Source organism: Cervus canadensis, chromosome 14 (genome assembly GCF_019320065.1).
Source record: "Cervus canadensis isolate Bull #8, Minnesota chromosome 14, ASM1932006v1, whole genome shotgun sequence".
Classification (NCBI taxonomy): domain Eukaryota; kingdom Metazoa; phylum Chordata; class Mammalia; order Artiodactyla; family Cervidae; genus Cervus; species Cervus canadensis.
This window is the reverse complement of record NC_057399.1, coordinates 62,474,003-62,497,606: the sequence shown is the minus strand read 5'-3', so window position 1 is coordinate 62,497,606 and position 23,604 is coordinate 62,474,003. Positions and strand designations below refer to the sequence as shown.

The 23,604-nt window shown below is 44.3% G+C and overlaps 1 protein-coding gene across 1 annotated transcript in view; it reads left to right on the top strand.

Moving 5' to 3' along the window:
* Positions 1-14,169, top strand: part of ANXA10 (annexin A10) — a 74,930-nt gene extending 60,761 nt beyond the window's left edge. Inside the window, exons 7-12 of the mRNA XM_043487102.1 lie at positions 3,605-3,658; positions 3,746-3,839; positions 5,707-5,802; positions 6,310-6,368; positions 11,182-11,304; positions 13,830-14,169. Of these exons, the coding sequence (XP_043343037.1) occupies positions 3,605-3,658; positions 3,746-3,839; positions 5,707-5,802; positions 6,310-6,368; positions 11,182-11,304; positions 13,830-13,898 (495 nt within the window). The 3' untranslated portion in view covers positions 13,899-14,169. The remainder of the gene's footprint in view (positions 1-3,604; positions 3,659-3,745; positions 3,840-5,706; positions 5,803-6,309; positions 6,369-11,181; positions 11,305-13,829) is intronic.
* The last annotated feature ends 9,435 nt before the right edge of the window (positions 14,170-23,604 follow it).

Below are 23,604 nucleotides of genomic sequence, written 5' to 3'. Positions count from 1 at the left end.
TTCAAGATCAGGAGTCCTGTGCAATGCTTAGTAAAATGTATAATTTCTCATAAATTTTTAAATATTTTGAAATTTGACCACTAGTTTCTGATTTCTACATTAATGACTCATTTTGGAACTCCTAGTTTAGGATTGGAATCAGTAAACTTAGAGGACTGGAAAAATATGAAATGTGAGTTAGGGAACTGAAGAAGTCCAGCATGTCCGCTGACCACAATCTCTGGTACACCCCATGCCACAGAATCTGTCTCGATATCTCACAGAAAGGAAATGGAATTGGTCCTACAGGTTTGTGAAACTGAAAGTTGCTAATAATGGAGACAGCTGAAACAAGCAGCCAACTGAGGGTGCTGTCACAGAACCAAGACCGTTCTCTCCCCTAGTTGGGATCCTTGTTCTCTCTGCCCCAAGCTCTCTCTATAGATAGATGATAGATAGACAAATAGATACATCAGGTAGATTCCTTACATAGATGATGATCAATGATAAATGATAGATAGAAGATAGACTCATGCTCAAACTCATGTCCATTGAGTTGGTGATGCCATCCAGCCATCTCATCCTCTGTCATCCCCTTATTCCTCCTGCCTTCAATCTTTCCCAGCATCAGAATCTTTTCCAGTGAGTGAGATCTTCATATCAGGTGACAAAAGTATTGGAGCTTCAGCTTCAGCATCAGTCCTTCCAATGAATCAGTTCAGTTGTTCAGTTCAGTCACTCAGTCTTGTCTGACTCTTTGCAACTCCATGGACTGCAGCACTCCAGGCCTCCCTGCCCATCACCAACTCCCAGAATTTACTCAAACTCATGTCCACTGAGTCCGTGATGCCATCCAACCATCTCATCCTCTGTCGTCCCCTTCTCCTCCCACCTTCAATCTTTCCCAGCATCAGGGTCTTTTTCAATGAGTCAGTTCTTCGTATCAGGTGGCCAAAAAGTATTGGAGTTTCAGCTTCAGCATCAGTCCTTCCAGTGAATATTCAGGACTGATTTCCTTTAGAATTGACTGGTTTGATCTCCTTGTAGTCCAAGGAACTCTCAAGAGTCTTCTCCAACACCACAGTTCAAAAGCATCAGTTCTTCAGCCCTCAGCCTTGTTTATGGGCCAACTCTCACATGCATATATGACTACTGGAAAAACCATACCTTTGACTCTATGGACCTTTGTCAGTGAAGTAACGTCTCAGCTTTTTAATATGCTATCTAGGTTTGCCATAGCTTTTCCTCCAAGAAGGAAGCATCTTTTAATTTCTTGGCTACAGTCACCAACTGCAGTGATTTTGGAGCCCCCCGGGACCATCTGCAGCCACTGTGCTTGTTCCCGACACTTCTGGCTAGACTTGAACCCCGTTAATTTCTTCCTGTCACGTGTTTATTCTATTCCTAACCCAAATACCTGTTTATGCCATTTCTCTGGCATTTGCATCACCTAACAGGCTACTGTCTTAACCTAGGGCTTTTTATGTGACCAAATCTGCTTGATGGGAAAAGCTACATCACACGTTAGCTGATTTTCTTAATCTACCTGTCTGTTTAAAGTGCTTTTGGCAATTAATTGCACAAAGAAGTACACATATGGGCCCCATTTCAAGTTAAATGTCCAAAATTCTTACCTCTCAAAAAAATATCAGATGCACAGAACTGCAGAAAATTCTTAAATATTTCTCACAACTTAGTTACATCGTGTGATTGGAAATCACTAAAAACACTTCAGTGATCCAGAAAATCTTCCCATCTCTACTAACTGATGTTTAACTTCTGTGACATCGAAGGTATTTCTTTATCTTTCTTTCCTTTGTGCAGTATTGATTCCATGAGTATTCATCAAAAGCCTTCAGTATGCCAAGCATGACTGGGAATTATCAAAAGAGGCAAAGACCCCAGTCTTAAGAAGCTTGCAATGTAGAGGGGAGATTCAGACAGAAGAAAGCTAATAAATTGGTGCATTTCCCAGCATGTTAGCTGATGAAGAATAGAGCAGGGGAGGGGATGGTGGGTCAGTTAAGACATGCCATAGCTGTCAGAGCAAATTCCACTGAGACGATGAGCCTCAGCTGGTTAATGGAGAGCCCTCTCTCCGTTTCAGTTTGGTCAGAAGCAGGTAACCTCTCCTGATGGTCTGGCCTCACCTTTGCTCTCACTGAAGAATCCCGTCATGTCCAGCTGTGTCCCCTACACGGTTCCAGCCTCTGCGGCCTGCCTCGTGGCCCTGGGCTGCTGGAGGGGTCTGCCTGCCATGGCCACAAGCCGCTCCACCTGTCAGGCTCCCCCGTGTGCTTTTGAGCCAGCAGTCAGGGTTCTCCATCAGGAGCGGTGAGACACTTGGGGTCCTTCACGGGACTCCCGGATGGAGATGACGCAGAGAGGTGTCTTCCCCTGCCCTGTCCCATGTCACTGAGTTCATTTGCAGAGTCCGAAAAACAGTAAGAGCAAAAGACAGAGTACTCAGTATTTCTGCAAAGTTCAAAAAGCGTGTTTCCTTCAGATCTCCCACAGGAAGCGTGACATAAACTGGGGTATCACATGTCTCTCCCACCTGTCTTTCTTCTGTGTCCTCATGACCTTCAGGGACCAGAGGACCTTGCGCTGGTGAGCCCTCCTTCCATCCTGTTCGAAATGCCCTCTCAGGTCAGCTTGGCCATGTCTGTTCTTTCCTTATATGATGAAGAGGCAGGAGTAAAACAAAGTACAAAATGCTCTCTTCTCACTGCACGAAATCTGGATTTCATGGTTATTTTCCTGCTGCCTATGTGTGATGTTCCGAGTCAGAGGTCCAGTATTAACTCATGCTTTCTTTGTGTGTTTTTCTCCTGACAACATTAAATCCTGTCTCTACCAGCTGGCCAGGCAGCAGACGCTGTTTGGAGGGAGGAGAAGATACTGCACAGAGGGTTGGCAAAGTGAAAAGCTCATCAACTCCTTCGAAAGATTACCTTGGCTGCAAAGAAAAAACGAAAAGTGCCCTCATTTTTTTAACAGACCAGCATTTTATAAAGTATCCAAGAAATGTAGACTAACTCTAACTAGTGACAGCACTTTCATAGGCATCTCCACTGTATTTGGTGGTTCAAAGGCTTGTCACCCAGTTATCCTACGTTCAAGAGGGAGTGATATATGTATACATGTGGCTGGTTCACTCTGCTTTACAGCAGAGACTAACACATCATTGTAAAGCAACTATTGCTGTTGTTCAGTTGCTATGTCATGTCCAGCTCTTTGCAACCCCATGGACTGTAGCATACCAGGGTCCCCTGTCCTTCACCATCTCCCAGAGTTTGCTCAAACCCATGTCCATTGAGTCGGTGATGCCATCCAACCATCTCATCCTCTGCTGCCCCTTTCTCCTCCTGACCTGAATCTTTCCCAGCATTGGGGTCTTTTCCAGAGTCGGCTCTTCACATTAGGTGGCCAAAATATTGGAGCTTCATAGACGGATGACAGTGGAGAGTTCTGACAAAATGTGGTCCCCTGGAGGAGGGAATGGCAAAGCACTCCAGGGTTCTTGCTGCAAGAACCCCATGAACATAAACAGTATGAAAAATCAACCATGCTCCGATTTAAAAACAAAGAACACTTACAAGGGAAACCTGTGCTTGCTTCCCAGGGAACCAGGGAGGAAGGATACGCGGACCCAGCCACGGCCACTCAAGACGCGATGGTAACTAGACCAGTGCCCAGGGCAGCTGTGGCGCCGTTGTCGGGAAGCCCGGGGCTGCGGTGCTATTGGGCGGCCTGGGTGTTTCAGGTGCTGTGGCAGGCGTGCCAGCAGAGGACAGGGGAGCACAAGACGCTTCTGCAAGTGATGCTGTGTAACAAGAGCTGCCAGCAGCTGGGCCTGGGTAATGTCCTCCTTTATAGCTCCTCTCCAACCATGCAGTAAGAAGCAAGCAGGTGACTGCGGGGAAGGGGGTGTTACAAACAGAGGAAAGCCAGGCCTCTCAAGGCACCTATTTTAGATTACATTTGTGCAGACACGCCTCATCTATTAACACTGCTCAGGAAGGAAGTTTCTGTAGAATTTTATTCTGCCAGTAACTGAATTATAGCAGTTCATGGGGTCACAAAGAGTCGGACACGACTTAGCGACTGAACAGCAACAACCTTTCAGTACTAAACCTTTGAAAGCCATCTCTGGTTTTGCTGAAGAACTTACATATATTACCTGTGTCCGGTTCAATGTGTCACACATTGTCTTAAACAGAATATGCTGAACACAGGTTAATAAGTCTGGAAGGAGCCAAGGTCATTGTGACTAATGTGATTCACACGAAGCTGCCTTATTGGTTTTAAAGGTGCTTTCTTTGGCTTTCCCCAAGCTGCTGTGTACTTTTCTATTTCTATTATTTTTTAACTGTTTCTTTTTTTTTTTTTTTTTTGGCTGCACCACGTGGCATGAGGGATCTTACTACCTTGACCAGGGATCAAACCCGCATCCCATGCAGTGGAAACTGGAGTCCTAGCCACTGGACCACCAGGGAAGTCCCTGTTTCTCTTATTTTTTTTTCAGTTCAGTTCAGTCACTCAGTCGTGTCTGACTCTGCGACTCCATGAACCTCAGCACACCAGGCCTCCCTGTTCATCACCAACTCCCAGAGTCCACCCAAACCCATGTCCATCGAGTCGATGATGCCATCCAGCCATCTCATCCTCTTTTGTCCCCTTCTCCTCCTGCTCTCAATCTTTCCCAGCATCAGGGTCCTTTCCAATGAGTCAACTCTTTGCATCAGGTGGCCAAAGTATTGGAGTTTCAGTTTCAGCATCAGTCCTTCCAATGAACACCCAGGACTGATTTCCTTTAGGATGGACTGGTTGAATCTCCTTGCAGTCCAAGGGACTCTCAAGAGTCTTCTCCAATACCACAGTTCAAAAGCATCAATTCGTCAGCACTCAGCTTTCTTTATAGTGCAACTCTCACATCCATACATGACTACTGGAAAAACCATAGCCTTGACGAGATGGACCTTTGTTGGTAAAATAATGTCTCTGCTTTTTAATATGCTGTCTAGGTTGGCCATAACTTTCCTTCCAAGGAGTAAGCGTCTTTTAATTTCATGGCTGCAATCACCATCTGCAGTGATTTTGGAGCCCAAAAAATAAAGTCAGCCACTGTTTCCACTGTTTCCCCATCTATTTCCCATGAAGTGAAGGGACTGGATGCTATGATCTTAGTTTTCTGAATGTTGAGCTTTAAGCCAACTTTTTCACTCTCCTCTTTCACTTTCATCAAGAGACTTTTCAGTTCCTCTTCACTTTCTGCCATAAGGGTGGTGTCATCTGCGTATCTGAGGTTATTGATACTTCTCCCGGCAATCTTGATTCCAGCTTGTGCTTCCTCCAGCCCAGCGTTTCTCATGATGTACTCTGCATAGAAGTTAAATAAGCAGGGTGACAATATACAGCCTTGATGTACTCCTTTTCCTATTTGGAACCAGTAGGTTGTTCCATGTCCAGTTCTAACTGTTGCTTCCTGACCTGCATACAAGTTTCTCAAGAGGCAGGTCAGGCAGTATTTTTTTTACAATACTTTTTCTGTTTTGTTTTTCCTACTATCCATAACACACAGAAGTCTATAATAATTTAAAAGGTGGCCCCCTCCAACCCAACACTTATTTGCAGATGCCTTCCTGGGTATAACCAGTCGAATCAATACCTACATTTTAAATTTATAATATTCATAAAAATCTCTTTTGAATCAATTTGTTAAAGTTTTCCAGGAATTTCAGAATATTTCTGGGCAAGACATAGTAGACGCCATTAATGAGTGTTACGAGGGATACTTCCGAGAGCTGCTAGTAGCTATTGGTGAGTAATCATCTACTTGATGCATCAGTGCCGATTAGCTCTGACTGACATAAAGATGCATTCAGTTGAATTAAACTGATGGAGTTAGTTTCCCCTGAATTTAATTATTTAGACATTTCTCTGCATTCTCTGTAGAGAAAAAAATTCATCAGCTCCTGATACAGTGGCAAGCTGATGTCTTTCATGAGCCTACACTCTTCCTAAGAGCTGTCAGTATTCACAGTAGGAAACCTTGACTTCTCAGGTCATTGGGGTCTCACATCTTTAAATTCATTGTATACATGCTAATTTCCTTCCCTTGTAAAGAGGTTATGGTTTTACCACTATTTGAAATGTTGACATTGTAATATAGTGTACAATGAGGGATCCCACAGAGAACTCACAAAATATCACTTTTCTAGGATTATAACTGGAAACAAAAATTATTCTCGTTTCCCAAATTTTGAAAAAAAAAAAACATGTACTGTTACTCTCAAACTTTCTTCTTTTCTCTCTGGTTTTTCCTAGTTCTCTGTGTTCGAGACAAACCAGCCTATTTTGCTTATAGACTGTATACTGCAATCCATGTAAGTATACCCACATATTTTTAATATTTTTCCAGAAGTCATGTATACTTTCCCAAAGGACTAGTTTTACTTCAATCATTTAAGTATTGATTCTCATTTTTGAATTTGTATGCAAATATATTCCCTTCAAAGTAGATATGCTCAAGTGAAAAGTTATTACACACCAAAATGAGACCCATCAAGTAAAAATAATGCTCTGCTTTCTATATCAAATGGAGGTGTCTTAGAAGTATTTCTTAGCGCCTTTTCCCCCAGGAGGTGTGCTTCAGCATTTTTATTAGCATCTGAACAAACTGAAAGACCAAATGCTTTCACAGCTTCCAAAGACGCCACCCAGCCCCGCCACCTCATACTCAGGCAATCACACGGCATATGGAGTCAAGAAGACAATGTCAAAGCACTACACACTTTCAGTAAGAAGTGACTGTTTCTCAACATAGTGGTTTTTTAAGCCACTTAAAAGGCAACAGCCGGACAACAGTACACTCTAAAGCTGTATTTGTAATTAAGTACAAACGTCTTTACTTTCAGGTGATAGTCAACTGCACACCCTTTGGTGCATCCATGTTCAAAGAAACAAATGCTTACATGCCTGAGACGACGCATACAGCATCCACAACATGCACGAAACACTGAGAAACTGATAAGGTCTGACGCCAATCGTTATACACATCACAGCCCGGAAAACTCAATGGAAATCATTTTAAAAATTCAGTAGTAGAGTAATTTTAATAGAGTGTTTTATCCTCCAAGTGATTTTTAGAGACCAGCTTCTTAGAGGTAGCCAGAAAGCATGGATAACATGCTAATCATCAAGAATAATTTATTTACTTATACTTATGTACGTATTTTTTATTATGTACAAGAACCTCTATATCCTTGGAACATGAGAGGAAGATTGATGCTCACAGTCCCCTGCTTCTTTGTTATTCTATTTCCAAGAAGAAAACCTGATTGGATTAAATATCTGTCTAAAAGTGTATTGGGCAAGGCTATTGAGTGACTTGAGAAAGGAATGTCTGTCTGCTGTCACCCTGTTTGTTTAACCTATACGCTGAGCACATCATGACAAATGCTGGGCTGGATGAAGCACAAGCTGGAATCAAGACAGGCAGGAGAAACATCAACCACCTCAGATATGCAGATAATACCACTCTGATGGGAGAAAGTGAAGCAGAACTAAACAGCCTCTGGACGAGGGTTAAGGGGGAGAGTGAAAAGAGCTGGCTTAAGACTAAGTATTAAAAAAAACTAAGATCATGGCATCCGGCCCCATTACTGCATGGGAAAAGGTGGAAGTAGTGACAGATTTCCTCTTCTTGGTCTCTAAAATCACTGCGGATGGTGATTGCAGCCATGAAATCAGAAGACGATTGCTTCTTGGCAAGAAAGCTATGACAAGCCTAGACAGTGTATTGGAAAGCAGAGACATTACTTTGCTGACGAAGGTCCATATATTCAAGGCTACAGCCTTCCCAGTGGTCACATACGATTGTGAGAGCTGGACCATAAAGAAGGCAGAACGCCAAAGAATTGATGCCTTCAAACTGAGGTGCTGGAGAAGAGTCTCGAGAGCCCCTTGGACAGCAAGGAGATCAAACCAGTCAATCTTAAGAGAAATCAACCCGAATACTCTTTGCAAGGACTGATGCTGAAGCTCCCGTATTTTGGTAATTTGATGCAAACCAGATGGCTCACTGGAAAAGACCCTGATGCTGGGAAAGATTGAAGGCAGAAGGAGAAGAGGGCATCAGAGGATGAGATGGCTGGATGACATCACTGACTCAGTGGACATGAATTTGGGCAAGTTCCAGAAGATAATGAGGGACAGGGAGGCCTGGCATGCTGCAGTCCATGGGATCACAAAGAGTCAGCTGAACAACTGGGCAACTGAAGAATTGGGTGACTGGATTTACCCTGTGACTCAGCAGTAAAGAATCTGCCTGCCACAACGGAGCCAAAGGAGATGTAGATTCAATCACTGGGTCAGGAAGATCCCCTGGAGGAGGGCAGGGCAATCCACTCCAGTATTCTTGCTGGGAAAATCCCAGGAACAGAGGAGCCTGGCGGGCTCCAGTCCATAGATTTGCAAGGAGTCAGACACGACTAAAGAGCTTAGCATGTACTTTGGATGACTTCAACTCTTCTTTCTCCAACAAGAGTAAAGGTTTGCTTGTGAGTGACCTTGGGAAGATAATCACATTACTGATTCCAATTATGCGCCAAGTGAGAGCCCCCAATAATAAATAAAAACTACTTTGCTGAGGTGTGTCAGTGCAAAAAGGAAAGTGTGTGTACTCACAGTCACGGGTATAGAGGAGAGGCCTGTGTTCCAGCAGTCAGAGATCTCATGCACAGGACTATGTCAAGTCAGGACTGTGTCAACACAGGACCCTCCAGTGTCAAGTTCAGGTGAAAGCTGTTTTCACCAGCCCTCACTAAAGAAAGCATCTCTGATTTTCTCCAATGCACTCTAATCACACAACTTAAATACAGAAACTTGGTTAATCATTCGTTTTCACCACTTCATCTTACGGCAAAGTTTGTTAGTAGTGCATGCGCGTGCATGCCTGCTCAGATGCGTCCAACTGTTTTCGACCCCCAGGCTCCTCTGTCTGTGCAATTCTCCAAGCAAGAATACTAGAGTGAGTTGCCATGCCCTCCTCCAGGGAATCTTCCCAACCCAGGGATCAAACCCATGGTTGCTGAATTGGCAGACAGATCACTGAAAAAAATGAAAGTTGCTCAGTCGTATCCGATTCTCTGTGACCCCATGGACTATATAGTTCATGGAATTCTCCAGGCCAGAATACTGGAGTGGGTAGCTGTTCCCTTCTCCAGAAGATCTCCCCAACCCAGGGATCAAGCCCAGGTCTACTGCATTGCAGGCGGCTTCTTTACCAGCTGAGCCACCGGGGAAACCCAAGAATACTGGAGCCTATACATAAAACTGGATCTCCCCTGAGTCAGCTCAGACATAAAGGATCTACCTGCAACGCAGGAGACCTGGGTTTGATCCCTGGGTCGGAAAGATCCTCTGGAGAAGGGAATGGCAATCCACTCCAGTATTCTTGACTGGAGAATCCCATGGACAGAGGAGCCTGGTGGGCCACAGGCCATGGGGTCGCAAAGAGTCAGACACGACTGAGTGATTAACACCACTACTACTATACATAAAACATTCATACCTCAAAAATTAGCTGATCTTCCTGGCCACCAGGTGTCACCATCACTCCATCTGAACAGGCAATTTGACCTTGCTTTGTGCAGAGGTATTCTTTCTGAAGAAAGTACACAGAAATTAATTTTTGTGTATTTTTCAATACTGGAGGTTAAATCATCAAGTATTTTGAATACCTGGAATTCTTATTTGCACCGTTTACCACAACAAGCAGATGATAAAATAAAAACGTAATCGTTTTTCTTTTGAAGAAAAACACCAATATAGTATACTAACGCATATATATGGAATTTAGAAAGATGGTAACGATGACCCTATGTGCAAGACAGCAAAAGAGACACAAATGTAAAGAACAGTCTTTCGGACTCTGTGGGAGAAGGTGAGGTTGGGATGATTTGAAACATGTATATTATCAAGTGTGAAACAGATCGCCAGTCCAGGTTGGATGCATGAGACAAGTGCTCAGGGCTGGTGCACGGGGATGACCCAGAGGGATGGGATGGGGAGGGAGGTGGGAGGGGGGTTCAGGATGGGAACACATGTAAATCCATGGCTGATTCATGTCAATGTATGGCAAAAACCACTACAATATTGTAATTAGCCTCCAAATAAAATAAATAAATTCATTTTAAAAATGTAATCATGATCTTAGAGACATACCAATGGTTCCTCAACCAGAGCTGGGACCACCTCCCAGCCTAGGAAAAATGTTTACATAGAAAGAGCAAATCTGCACCCTAAAATGCAGCATCTGGGAGACGCTGAGGAGGCTGGCCAGGTTTAAAGGGAGAATTTTAGAGTCACAGATGTAGAAAACACTCATGATTACCAGCAGGTAAGAGGAGAGAGGGATAAATACAGGAATTTGAGATCAACATATACACACTACTATATATAAAATAGATAATCAGCAAGTGCCTACTGTATAGCACAAGGAACTCTGCTCAATATTCTGTAATGATAATATGGGGAAAGGACCTAAAAAAGAGTGGAGATATGTATACGCATACATACATATGTGTGGGGGGGGAGGGCTTCCCTAGTGGCTCAGACAGTAAAAACTCTGCCTGCAAGGTAAGAGACCCGGGTTCGACCTCTGGAGCAGGAAGACCTCCTAAAGATGGGCATGGCAACCCACTCCAGTAAGCTTTCTGGGAGAACCCCATGGACAGAGGAGCCTGGTGGCTATGGTCCATGAGGTCACAGAGTCGGATATGGCTGGGCGACTCAGGTTCTGGTCCAACGGATTCACTTTGCTCTACACCTGAAGCTAACCTTGTGCATCACCTATACTCCAATAAAAATTAATTTAAAAATAAATAAAAAGAAAAGGGAAGATTATTGCCGAGCCTGGTAAAATGAGAAGGGCCAGCATCAAGGCTGTGTCCCTGGAAATAGAGATGACAGGGCCTTGGAGAAGCGGAGGAGATGGACCGCTTCACTGTGTGTGCACCATGGTCGGGGGTGGTCACAGAGCTGAGGTGCAGTCTGAGTCAGTGCTCATGGGTGGGGACACCAGGGTCTGAGGAATTCAGGACATGGTCACGAAAAGGGCTGGGTCCATTTCAGACACGCTGTCTTTAAGCTGCTGTTTGTTCATGGTGGTCACCCCCACTTGGCTGTGTCTCTTAGGACTTGGGCTTCCACAATAAAACCGTGATCAGGATTCTAATCTCCAGAAGTGAAATCGACCTGATGAGCATAAGGAAGCGATACAAAGAGAGATATGGGAAGTCCCTTTTCCACGACATCAAGGTAAGTCTCCTCATCATCTACCTGCAGCCATATTTCATCCTTTTTGAAACTGAAAAGAGAGCCTAACTTTAACTTCATGGTGGAATCTAAAAAGTTCAATGAAGCTTCCGGCAGGGGTCATCTATGTTAATGGGTCAGGCAGCCTGAGAGCATCAGTAGGGGAGAAAACCCCTTCACCTCACTTACTCCTCTTTGATGTGTTTTAAGCAAAAGTCAGTGGTCTGGTCATGCGTGCTATTCATTCCCTGATCGTGTGATGAGGCCTTACCACCAGCACCAGAAGACTGCATTCTGCAATGACAGCACGTTAACTGCAGAGCGCCTTCTGAGATCAGCTGCCTTGTGCCACCAGAGGGGAGGGCAGCCTGTCGGGTCCCCGCACATGGTGGGGCCGTAACATTCTGCACATGTGCACCCATGAGCCCCGGAGGATGCTGATGCAATGACTCCAAAATCTGAGCCTGGAGTCTTCACTCTGACACATATAGACTCTACCCTGGATCCTGATAAAGCCCAGCCAAGAACTGTCAGCATATGGAGGCCCATCTATGTAACTTGGGGACACAGTGGAAAATGATAATGTTTGACCCGTGGTTCAAAAAAGTATAAAGAACTCCAAGATGGGGCCTGGAATGTATCTTAAGGTGTATTTTAAGCACAGCTGAGTCCTCTGTGCTTCCCAGGTGGCTCAGTGGGAAAGAATCCACCTGCCAAGCAGGAGACCTGGATTCCATCCCTGAGCTGGGAAGAGTCCCCTGGAGAAGGGAATGGAAATCCACTCCAGTATTCTTGCCTGGGAAATCCCATGAACAGAGGAGCCTTGAGGGCTACAGTCCATGGGGTTGGAAAGAGTCGGACATGACTCAGCCACTGAACAAGTCCTGTTATCTTGTCCACATTGTTTCCATTGAAAATTTTAATTGCATAAAATAGTTTTTTAGTGTACTGAAAGATCCAGGAGAAACTTGACAACCAGAGGACCAAGAGACCATATAACCCAGGAGACCTTGTAGGCCTCAGGAAGTCGAGATGGTTTCAGAGGAAGGATTATTGGAGCACTTAAGAGACATCTTCCTCCTTTGTCTCTGATAAAACTCTTCTCACATCCACCTTCAAAGCTCTAAACCTTTAGTGAAGATGAACGTTTCTCACTGAGAAATCCTTAACTCATTTTCTCAATGAATAAACTAGCTCAACGCTATACAGCAGTTAACTGGCCACCTCAAAATCTACTAATATTCACAAATAATTAATGTAACTTTGTGCACTTAAAGCAGTGAATTATAAGTAACCACTGTGTAAGAGAATGTGAATGTGAGAGTTGACTTTTAACAAAGATAAGTTTTATAATACTTTTATTACTATCACTTTTGAAAACAATGTAGAAACTATAGAAGATGATAAAAGGGTTTAAATTGCCCTAATGTGGCACTGGAGAAGACTCTTGAGAGTCCCTTGGACTGCAAGGAAACCAAACCAGTCAATCCTAAAGGAAATCAGTCCTGAATTTTCATTGGAAGGACTGATGCTGAAACTGAAGCTCCAATACTTTGACCACCTGATGTGAAGAACTGACTCATTGGGAAAAACCCTGATGCTGGGAAGGATTGAAGGCAGGAGAAGAGGACAACAGAGGAAGATATGGTTGGATGGCATCACTGACTCAATGGACATGAGGTTGAACAAACTCTTGAGAGATGGTGAAGGACAGGGAAGCCTGGCGTGCTGCAGTCCATAGGGTTGCAGAGAGTTGGACATGACAGAGTGGCTGAGCAATAACAGCAAATTATTCACCACAGATAACCAACAGTGAAATTTTGTTGTATGTGTTTTCTTTATAGAACTATATGTAAATATCAAAGTTTTACTACTTAAAGAAATATTTCTTTAAATCATGGATCCCATTGTATAAGTTGTAAAGGGCATAAACTGCCCTATATTATTAAATATTATCTTTTACTTTTTCATTATTGTACACAATTATAATGACATATATTTTGGAGCACAAATCTTGGGCTCATCAACAATTGATCGTTATTTCCTTAGGATAGCCTTCTTGAAGTAGAATGACTGCATTAATGAGTATAAACATCTTTAAACCTTTTGAGACATATTGTCCAGTGTGCCCTCTAGACTCTACACTAATTTGTAACAACATTAGAACACCTCTTTATCTAAAGGTGAGGAGAAGAATTAATTCTACTGCTAAGCATTCTTCTTTATAAAAACATATTCAGGCCCACATGCAACAATGAAGACCAAGCACAGCCAAAAATAAGTAAATAAATAAAAACCATTAGGGTTGCATCAGCTTTATATAAACCCCTTTTATTGACTGTGACCAAGGCATTACTTTTCAATAGCCTCCACTGGGAAGAGTCCCCGGGACATGTTACATCAGGGTGGAAAAAACAAATACTTTTTGAGATGCTAATGGCCCATGGTGTCTCATTGTACAGTTTAGAGGAATTATGCTTCTTTTTATGACATTGTGTTTCAAATGCCGTATATTTGCTCCTTTTCAGAATTTCGCGTCAGGGCACTATGAGAAGGCTCTGCTGGCCATCTGTGCGGGTGACACTGATGACTACTAAGTGAAAAGGAGAATCTGGAGTACGCGCTCATCTTCACAGACACGTCACATATAGGCTGTGATTAATTTGCCTTGTTAGGAGCATTACTATGAAACTATAGAATCGTATTTTCTTTTCTCTCTTTAAAAGTATTTTAAGAATAATTAGTATCAATAGGTTCTTCAATAAAAACCTATTGATGAAAGTACATGGGATTGGAGATATCTAAATCAGCAATTTGTTAAATTGTACATATACTGAAATAATAAAGGAAATCATTGCATTGAAATATATGCTATTGAATGTGAAGGGTCAGTTCCTACAAGAAGTGGGTTGGCTTATGTCTGTCCCAGCGGGAGACCAGGACAACCTGTGGGTGGCCACCCCCTCCCCCATTCAAGACTCTGGGCAAAATAAAGCTAAGTGAGCATTTAAAGCCCCTTTAAATGAAAGCAAAGACATCAGGCTCACTTAAAGAACCTGCCTGCAATGCATGAAATGCAAGAGATGAAGGTTTAATCCCTGGGTCAGGAAGATCCCCTGGAGAAGGGAATGGCAACCCACTCCAGTATTCTTCTCTGGAGAATCCCATGGACAGAGGAGCCTGGTGGGCTACAGTCCAAGGGGTCACAAAGAGTTGGACACAACTGAAGGGACTAAACCACCACCACAAAGACACAAAACAGCAGCATGCAGCCAGCTTTATGCCTGTCAAGCTGAGCTGTGTGAGAGATATAAACACAGGCATGCGTGTGTGTATCTGACAGCCGCCCTCGTGACAGAAGCTCATCCCAGGTTCTGTTCTCCTTGGCGTTGCTGTTGAACCAGCCGCTCAGAGGAGTCCTCGCTCCTGGTTTCCATCTTCACTGCTCAACAGCAGCAGCAAGGTCTCTCTGGAAGCAAGCGCATGATTAGCACCATCAGTGAGGCCGATCCCTTTGGTGTCTAGAGATTTGGTAAAGTAGGGGAAGCAGAGACAATGTACTCACAGAGTCAGATTTGGGGAGAATGGAGCTTGAAGCCACAGTGTAGCCAAGAACAGAATCAGGGACAGGGATGGGTGAGCCCACGACGGAGGGGTGCAGTCCCAGGATACACAGAGCCAGGGGGCGGGGGTGAGTGCACAAACGAGACCCTGGAGGCAGCAGGTGAGGAAGGCCAGAAGGGAGATAAGGACAGGCAGACAGAAACCTAAGTGACGTTCACAGGGGTGCGTTGTTCCCCGGGGAGCACTGTGCAGGCTCACAGCACAGTCCCGGGAGACCGGGCCCCGGGGCTCAGGGACGTAGTGCACATGCTCAGAACTGGGGTCTGCCTGGGGGGACGGGGCAGGACATGTAGAAACAGCTCATAATTAGACTTCTGAAACTACTTCCAAGACTTCAACTGATTGTCTTGATGCATATGATGTTATATAATTTTAACTTGGGTTTTATTTCCATTTTTTAAAAAAATCATTAGCATTTCAAGCCAAAGTAGTACTGTTTGAGATGTTTAACATAGCTGTTATACAAGCCAAAACTCTTAGAAGAAAAATATTGTTAGAATTCCCGATGAGAACTTAAAAACTTTCCACCTTATGGGAGAAAATAATAGCAAATGAAACAACTGACAAAGGGTTGGTTTCCAAAATATACAAGCAGCTCATACACCTCAATGCCAGAAAAACAACAATCCAATCAAAAAGTGGGAAACAGACCTAAACAGACATTTCTCCAAAGAAGACATACAGACGGCTAACAAACACATGAAAAGATGCTCAACATCACTCATCATTGGAGAGATGCAAATCAAAACCACAATGAGATATCACCTCACACAGGTCAGAATGGCCTTCATCAAAAAGTCTACAAACAATAAATACTGGAGAGGGTGTGGAGAAAAGGGAGCACTCTTGAACTGTTGGTGAGAATGTAAACTGATACAGCCACTATGGAAGACAGAATAGAGATTCCTGAAAAAACTAGGAATAAAACCATCATGTGACCCAGCAATCCCACTCCTAGGCATATACCCTGAGGAAACCAAAATTGAAAGAGACACATGTATCCCATTGTTCATTGCAGCCCTATTGACAATAGCTAGAACATGGAAGCAACCTAGGTGTCCATCAACAGATGAATGGATAAAGAAGTTGTGGCACATATACACAATGGAATATTACTCAGCCATAAAAAAGGAATGCATTTGAGTCAGTTCTAAGGAGGTGGATGAACCTAGAACCTGTTATACAGAGTGAAGTAAGTCAGAAAGAGCAAGATAAATATCATATTCTAATGCATATATATGGAATATAGAAAAATGGTACTGAAGAATTTACTTACAGGGCAGCAATGGAGAAACAGACATAGAGAATAGTCTTGCGGACGTGGGGAGAGGGGAGGAGAGGGTGAGATGTGTGGAAAGAGTAGCATGGAGACTTATTACCACATGTAAAATAGACAGCCAACGGGAACTTGCTCTACGGCTCAGGGAACTCAGACAGGAGCTCTGTATCAACCTAGAGGGGTGGGGTGGGGCAGGGGATGGGAGGGAGGTTAAAAGAGAGGGGATATGTGTATACCTATGGCTGATTCATGTTGAGGTTTGACAGAAAACAACAAAAGTCTGTAAAGCAATTATCCTTCAATAAAAAAATTAATTAAAAAAAACTCCTTGGAAAAAAACTTTTCACCTTAAGACATCTTTATATACATTGTTCAAGGAATTGTGAAACTTATACTTCGGCTAAGTAATATCTTTTGTGTCTTTGGCATAGTATGGGGGGAATAAAAAACCTCTGGACTTAGGTAAGGAGATTTTATTGCAGTAAGTGGAGGAGGCAAACACAAAGGGAAGACGCTGACCACGGGTGTGCAGGGTCTCAGAGGTCAGCAGGAAACAGCTTCAATTCATAGGGTTAGTACAAGAGGCTGGAGAGGATCAGTGTGGGAGTGGGGGGCGTGGTGTGATGGTACCATTGACCTCACAGTGACCCTCACAGGGGCTGGGTGCGGACAGATCTGGGGGCCCCTCCAGGCAGCTTTTCGGAGGAGCCTGAAGGTGGGTTATATAGTTCAGGGACCTGTGGGGTGGACAGGAGAAACCTAACATCTGGTCAAGCTAGCAAATGTTTGTCCAGTTGGTCAGCAGGGGAAACCAGTCCAGCTCATCCCACGTGAGATGAAGCAGAAGAGTGTGGAGGGCACGTTGAGGATGGTCGTGGGTAAGGAGGAGTCGCTTCAAGCCCATCTTAGCCATGTGGGAAGGGGTGGTGACCGCATCCTGACACGCAAGGGGGCATCTGGGCCAGCTGAGTTTCCCAGGTGCCCAGGGCTCAGGAAAACTGGACACAGTCAGGGCCTTTCTTTTCTCCCAAGTTTTCTGTTGAAAGCGTCACCTAGTTGTTTAAATGCCAGCACAACACTGCCTTCCTCGTCTTCTCATAACTCACTCACTGAGGTCCTGTGCTAGAGGACGCGTTATGTTAGGGCCGTGGCTGTTTGTGCGTACTGACCTGCAGCGGTCACGGGAACCCCAAACACAGGGAGGTGTATCTACCCGATGGCCCAAGTGACCAGCGCGAGGCCTCCGATGAACTGAAACCCATCACCGGTGTTTAACCTATAGAAAAGAGCCAGCAGCGTAAAAGGCATGAGTTTTGTTTGGGTTTGTTCTTAGTCTACAGCTGAGGAAAAGATAAATTAGCACTGAATTGCTGGCATTTCCAGAGACAAAATAAAACCTTAAATGGACTGAATCAGAAAGGAGGCTAGTTGTTTGGCTAAGAAAAAGTGACTTTTAGTGCTCTTATATAGTAGAACATTATTATGACCAAAGTTGTCACTGAACATGTTAAAACAGTGCCAAACTGGGATGTCTCAGAAGATGGAAGAGAAGGCAGAGTGAGGGCCCTTCCCCGCAGAAAAACATCAGAAACGCAAGCAAAAGTTGCCAGAATCAGCTGAGAAGTGTGGGAAATAAGCTGGGATTTAACTCAGTCAAGAACACAGTAGGGAAAGCAGGAAACCACTGAGACATTTTTATTCACCATCTCCCTGCCCTCCAACCAGCTTAGCATCAGACTTGAAGACAGAGCCTGTGTCCCCCTGTGGGATACTGGCCGCTGGCTCCCAAATGTGTCTGTCCTAACCTGTCGGGAGCTGCAGCGAGGACTGAGGTGAGGTGCTCGTCTCTGTCCTTCTGAGCTCAGAGCTGTCCCAGCTGCCAAGGGAGAAACGTGACAGGCGAGGCCAAACAACTGAGCAACGAACACCTTGGAGGAAAACCGTCTGCTTCCATCGCTGCTCAACGTTCTACTGGAAGTACTAGACAGAGCCCTCAGGTGAGAAGGAAAAGGAAGAAATAAACTCCTCTATTCATAGATGGCATGATCCCATATGTAGAAAATGCTGAAGGATTTACAAAGTAACTATCAGAGCTAATAAACAACTTTGGCAAAGTTATATAGAGTACAAGCCAAAAAAGGTTAATCAGTCCTTCAGTGGTGTCTGACTCCGCAACCCCATGAACTGTAGCCCACCAGGCTCCTCTGTCCATGGAATTCTCTAGGCAGGAATACTGGAGTGGGTTGCCATTTTCTTCTCCAGGGGATCTTCCTGACCAAGGATTGAACCCCGGTCTCCTGCATTGGCAGGCAGGGAGGCCCCATAGAGTACAAGAACAACACTCAAAACCAATTGTATCTCTTCCTGAAAGCAAGGTATTAATACATTCTGAAAAGAATATTAAGGGGAAAATTTCAACTGCAATGGCATGCAAAAGAATGAAATACCTAGAAATAAATTTAACAGAAGAGGTCAAAGACTTGTGCCCTGAAAACTATGACATTGCCGAAAGAAATTAAGGAAGACCTAAAAATGGAAAGCTATCTTGCCTTTATGGATTGAATGGTTTGACACTGTTAAGATGCCAGTGCTCCTAAATGTGATCGACAGATTCACGGCAGTCTCTGTGGAAACCTGGACAGCTGTTTTTGCAGAAGTGGAAAGACAATCCTCAAATTCATGTGGAATTACATTGGACCTGGAACAGCCAAAACCATGTTAGACACAAAGAAAGTTGGAAGACCCACGCATTTCACAAGCTATATTTATTAAACAGGGTGGTGAAACTGTTAGTTGCTCAGTTGTATCCGACTCTTTGCAGCCCCATGGACTGTATATAGCTCCTCTGTCCACGGGATTTCCCAGGCCAGAATACTAGAGTGGGTTGCCACGCCCTGCTCCAGGGGATCTTCCTGACCCAGGAATTGAACCTGGGTCTCCTGCATTGCAGGCAGATTCTTCACCATCTGAGCCACCAGGGAAGCTCCAGCAGGGTGTTACTGGCATGAGGACAGACAGCTGGACTAATGGAAGAGCACCAGGAATTCAGAAAGAAGGGCACAGATATCTGTCGGCTGAGTCCTGACGGGGGTCATCACCATTCCATGGAGAAAGAACTGAACAGACTTTTCTGGGTCCACTGCGTATCCACGTGCAAACGAATGAGGTCGGAACCTTCTCTTTCACCACACACCAAAATCTATCCAAAATGGACCAACAACTCAGATAGAAAAGCTCTTAGAGAAAACACAGGGCTAAGTCTGCATGACCTTGGATCTGGGCAAAGGACTTGAACACACATTTCTCCAAAGACTACATGCATCTCTTTCATAGTATAAGATCAAGTTCAAAATTTTAGTGTTTAGGGAAATGTAAATTAAAACCACAATGAGATGTGGATCACTTCACACACTAGAATGGCTATAATTTTTTTTAAAGGAAAACAAGAGTAGTGCGGTTATAGAGAAGGTAGAACCCTTGTACAGTACAGATGGCGGTGTAAAATGGTTCAGTTGTGGAAAATATTTCAGCAATTCTACAAAAGTTGAATATGGAGTTAATGCATGACCCAGCAATTCTATGTCTGGGGATACACACAAAAGAACTGGAAACATGCACTGAAATAAATCCATGTTCACATATGTTCATGGCAGCACCATTCACAGCAGGCAAAAGTTGAAGCAACTCAAATGTTCATCCACCAGATAAACAATCTGTATATACACAAACTCAATTCTAAAGGAAATCAACCCTGAATATTCATTGCAAGCACTGAAGCTGAAGCTCCAATACTTTGGTCACCTGATGCAAAGAGCCAGCTCATTGGAAAAGACCCTGATGCCAGGAAAGACTGAAGGCAGGAGGAGAAGGGGGCGACAGAGGATGAGATGGTTGGATGGCATTACCAACTCAATGGACATGAATTTGAGCAAGCTCTGGGAGTTGGTGATAGAGAAGGAAGCCTGGCATGCTGCAGTCCATGGGGTCACAAAGAGTCAGACACGACCTGGCGACTGAACAATAACAACTGATAATGTTACAACATGGTGAACCTCAAAAATTCCCAGTGAGAGAAGTCTGACGCAAAAAGTCACATAACTGAAAGAGCGTTCATGCTAACCGCCCAGATGAGCTAAATCCACAAGATGGAAAGCAGACAGAACAGTAGCTGCCAGAGGGGGAGGGAGGAGAGAGAGAGAGAGCTTCTGCTTCATGGATGCAGACTTCCCTCTTGGGCTACTGACAGTATTTAACACCCCAATGGAGACGGTGGTTGTTCATTCTGAATGCATCAAACATCCTCAAGTTGTTAACTTTAAAATAGTCAATTTTATACGTGACCGTTACCTCAATCATAATTTGAAAAAGCATCCTTTAAACCATTTGAAATAAATTGCATCTTAGTGATTCTTTTTAAATCAGTGTATCTTAAAACTAATCTCATACGTCATGATGAAACAGCCCTCATTACACAAACACATGTGCATGTCTGTAGAGCATATTAACACAGGAAAGCTCATACCAGTTATCCTCAGTCAGGGCAGGCAGTGAGCCGTGTTCAGTACATAACCGTTCAAAGGGAATGCTCTCCAATGTTGTCGCATTTACTCAAGGGAAGGAGAGGAATATTTTTTGCATCCACATCAATTGTTCGTAACGTAGCATGAGGACATGCAGAGATTTTAGACTGTTACCATCTTTTTTTTGAGATGCACCTTTGTCTATTATTGGAGAAGGAAATGGCAACCACTCCAGTATTCTTGCCTGGAGAATCCCATGGACAGAGGAGCCTGGTGGGCTACAGTCCATGGCGTCACAAAAGAGTCAAGCACGACTGAACTCCTAACACTTTCACTTTAGTCTATTATAAAATTTGACTATCTTGGTTCCTTACATCTATTATCTAAACAATAATATGTTTTAATTAAGTACTGTCAAGTGTTGCAGCCATATATTAAGGTTTTCTTCACTTTAATATAAGTGACCAAAGTCAGTTAAAAAAAAATCAATATTCAAAATGTTGAGTCTTAGAAATCATAGAAATCAGGTCACCGCTCAGCCGTATCTGACCGGTTGTGACCCATGGACTGCAGCAGGCCAGGCTCCCTGTCCTTCACTAACCCCCGGAGCTTGAAGTGTGAGGTCAGAGTCACTTTTATCACATTGGTATACTACAAATATTTTTCTGAAACCCATTTTTCCTGAAAAAATATTCATGACTTTACAAACTGATATTGTACCAGCTACACATAAGAGAAGTAGCATTCCCCTCTCCACATATACCTATTTTTTTCTTAAACTGCCTTTCAGAATATAGCTATCTGACTTTGTCCTCAGTCTTCAGAACGTACTGCCCATTAAACACGCCTGCACTGCTGGGGGAAGTGGGTGCAGTCACCGCAGAGCACAGGATGAAGGCTCCTCAGGAAGCTAGAAACAGAAACACCACATGACCCAGCAGCCCCACTCTGGCCAGAAGGCTGCTCCAACAAGCACACGGCCCTTAGGTTCAGAGCAGCACCATTCACAACAGCCAAGACACGGCAGCAACCTAACTGTCCATGGACAGATCAACGGATACAGAAGACGGGAATCGTACTCAGTCAAAAAGAGAGGGAAATAATGCCACTTGCAGCAACGTGGATGAACTTAGAGATGATCAAAGCAGGTGAGGTAAGTCAAACAGAAAGGCAAGCATACAAGATCAGCTACGTGCAGAGCAAAACTGGACACAAGGACCCATCTGCAAAACAGACGCGCCTCACAGACACAGAGCCCAGGCGGGTGGTCGCCCAGGCCTAAGAGCGGGCGAGGGGACGACTGGGGGGTCGGGGTGAGCAGGTGCAAACCCGTCCCTGCAGGAGTGAACAGCCAGGTCCCACCGCGGGGCACGGGAGCTGCACTCACTCTCCTGGGAGAGACCACAGTGGAAAAGGACACTCGGAGCATGTGGCGCTGGGTCGGCGTGCAGCACAGCGCGGTTGTGCTGGCTTACAGCACAACGCTGCAAACCGACTGGACCCCAGCGAAGGGAGCTTAAGAAGCTCCCTGTGACGGAGATCGTCCTTCTGGCTCCTGTGGGCACTGAGGGGCTCTGCTCTACGGCTCTGAGATGATGCCAGGCGCGGGCACAGTGTCCAGAGCCGGGCCCACTGCGGCTTTAACCTTCACCATCTGACCCACACTTACATGAAGGGGTGACTTACACTGACCCAGGGCCTTCCCAGAGCCGGGCTCAGGCAGGGAGTGGGGTGGCTGGCGGTATTCTGACTCTCTAAGGCTGCCAGGCCTGAGAAAAAGATCCTGATGATGAGAAGAGGCCAGGCCCCAGATATAGACATAGATATGCGTCTACTATATGTCTATGAATCACTGAATCAGACTCCATACACCTCAAAGAAACACAACATTGAAAATCAGCTCAAATCCAATAGACTAAATTGTGGGGGAAAAAAAAGAGTGGGGCATGAAACGATGCTGCCCCCTTGTGGCCTTGTTTTGGAACAACCACTTGGAAGCCGGTGGTCATGGGCTCCTCATATTCATAAGGCCTGTGGGGCTGTAAAGGACTCCTGCCCTCAAGGAATGTGCTGGGATAAATCATCTGAGAACTCAAAACAGGTCAGACTTAACAAGAAGCCAGTTTCAAGCAGAAAGTTGGAGTCACACTGTATAAGGTAAAAAAGCACATGGAATGATACTCCACAACACTCATCGGTAAATCTATGCAAATCAACATCATGATAAGCAATCCCCTCCCATCGGTCAGAAGGACCATCATCTGAAGGATCTATGAAGAATAAATGCTGCCTCAGGGCATCGGGAAAAAGGCATCCTCCATCACTCTGGGTGGAGATGGAAATGGGTGCAGCCAGGATGGAATAGCATGGAGGTTCCTTAAGTTTTTAAGTTTTAAAGTTTAAGGAACTTTAGTTCCTTAGAAATTAAAGTTCCTTTAAACAGGAGTACCACATGATCCAGCAATTGCACTCCTATGCCAACACCTGGCTAGCATAATTCCAAAAGGCTTGTGCACCCCTACTTTCTCAGCACCACTATTTACCACAGTCAAGACACAGAATCCACCAAAATGTCCAACCAGAGAAAAATGAATACTGCTACATCTATGAGTGGAATACTATTCAGCCATAAAGCAGAACAAAACAGTGTCACTGGAAGCAGCACAGACAAAGAGATAACATTACTAAGTGAAGTAAATCAGAGATAGAAAGAATAATATTATACAGCATACTTAAAGGGGGAATCTACATATTCATACAAAAAATCCAATTTTCACAACAGAAACAGACTGACAGAATTAAAAAAACAACTTAAATGCCTCCCGGAGCCTCCTGGGAGTCTCCCGACTCTTTAAAGGGCCCCCCCGGGGGGGCCCACCT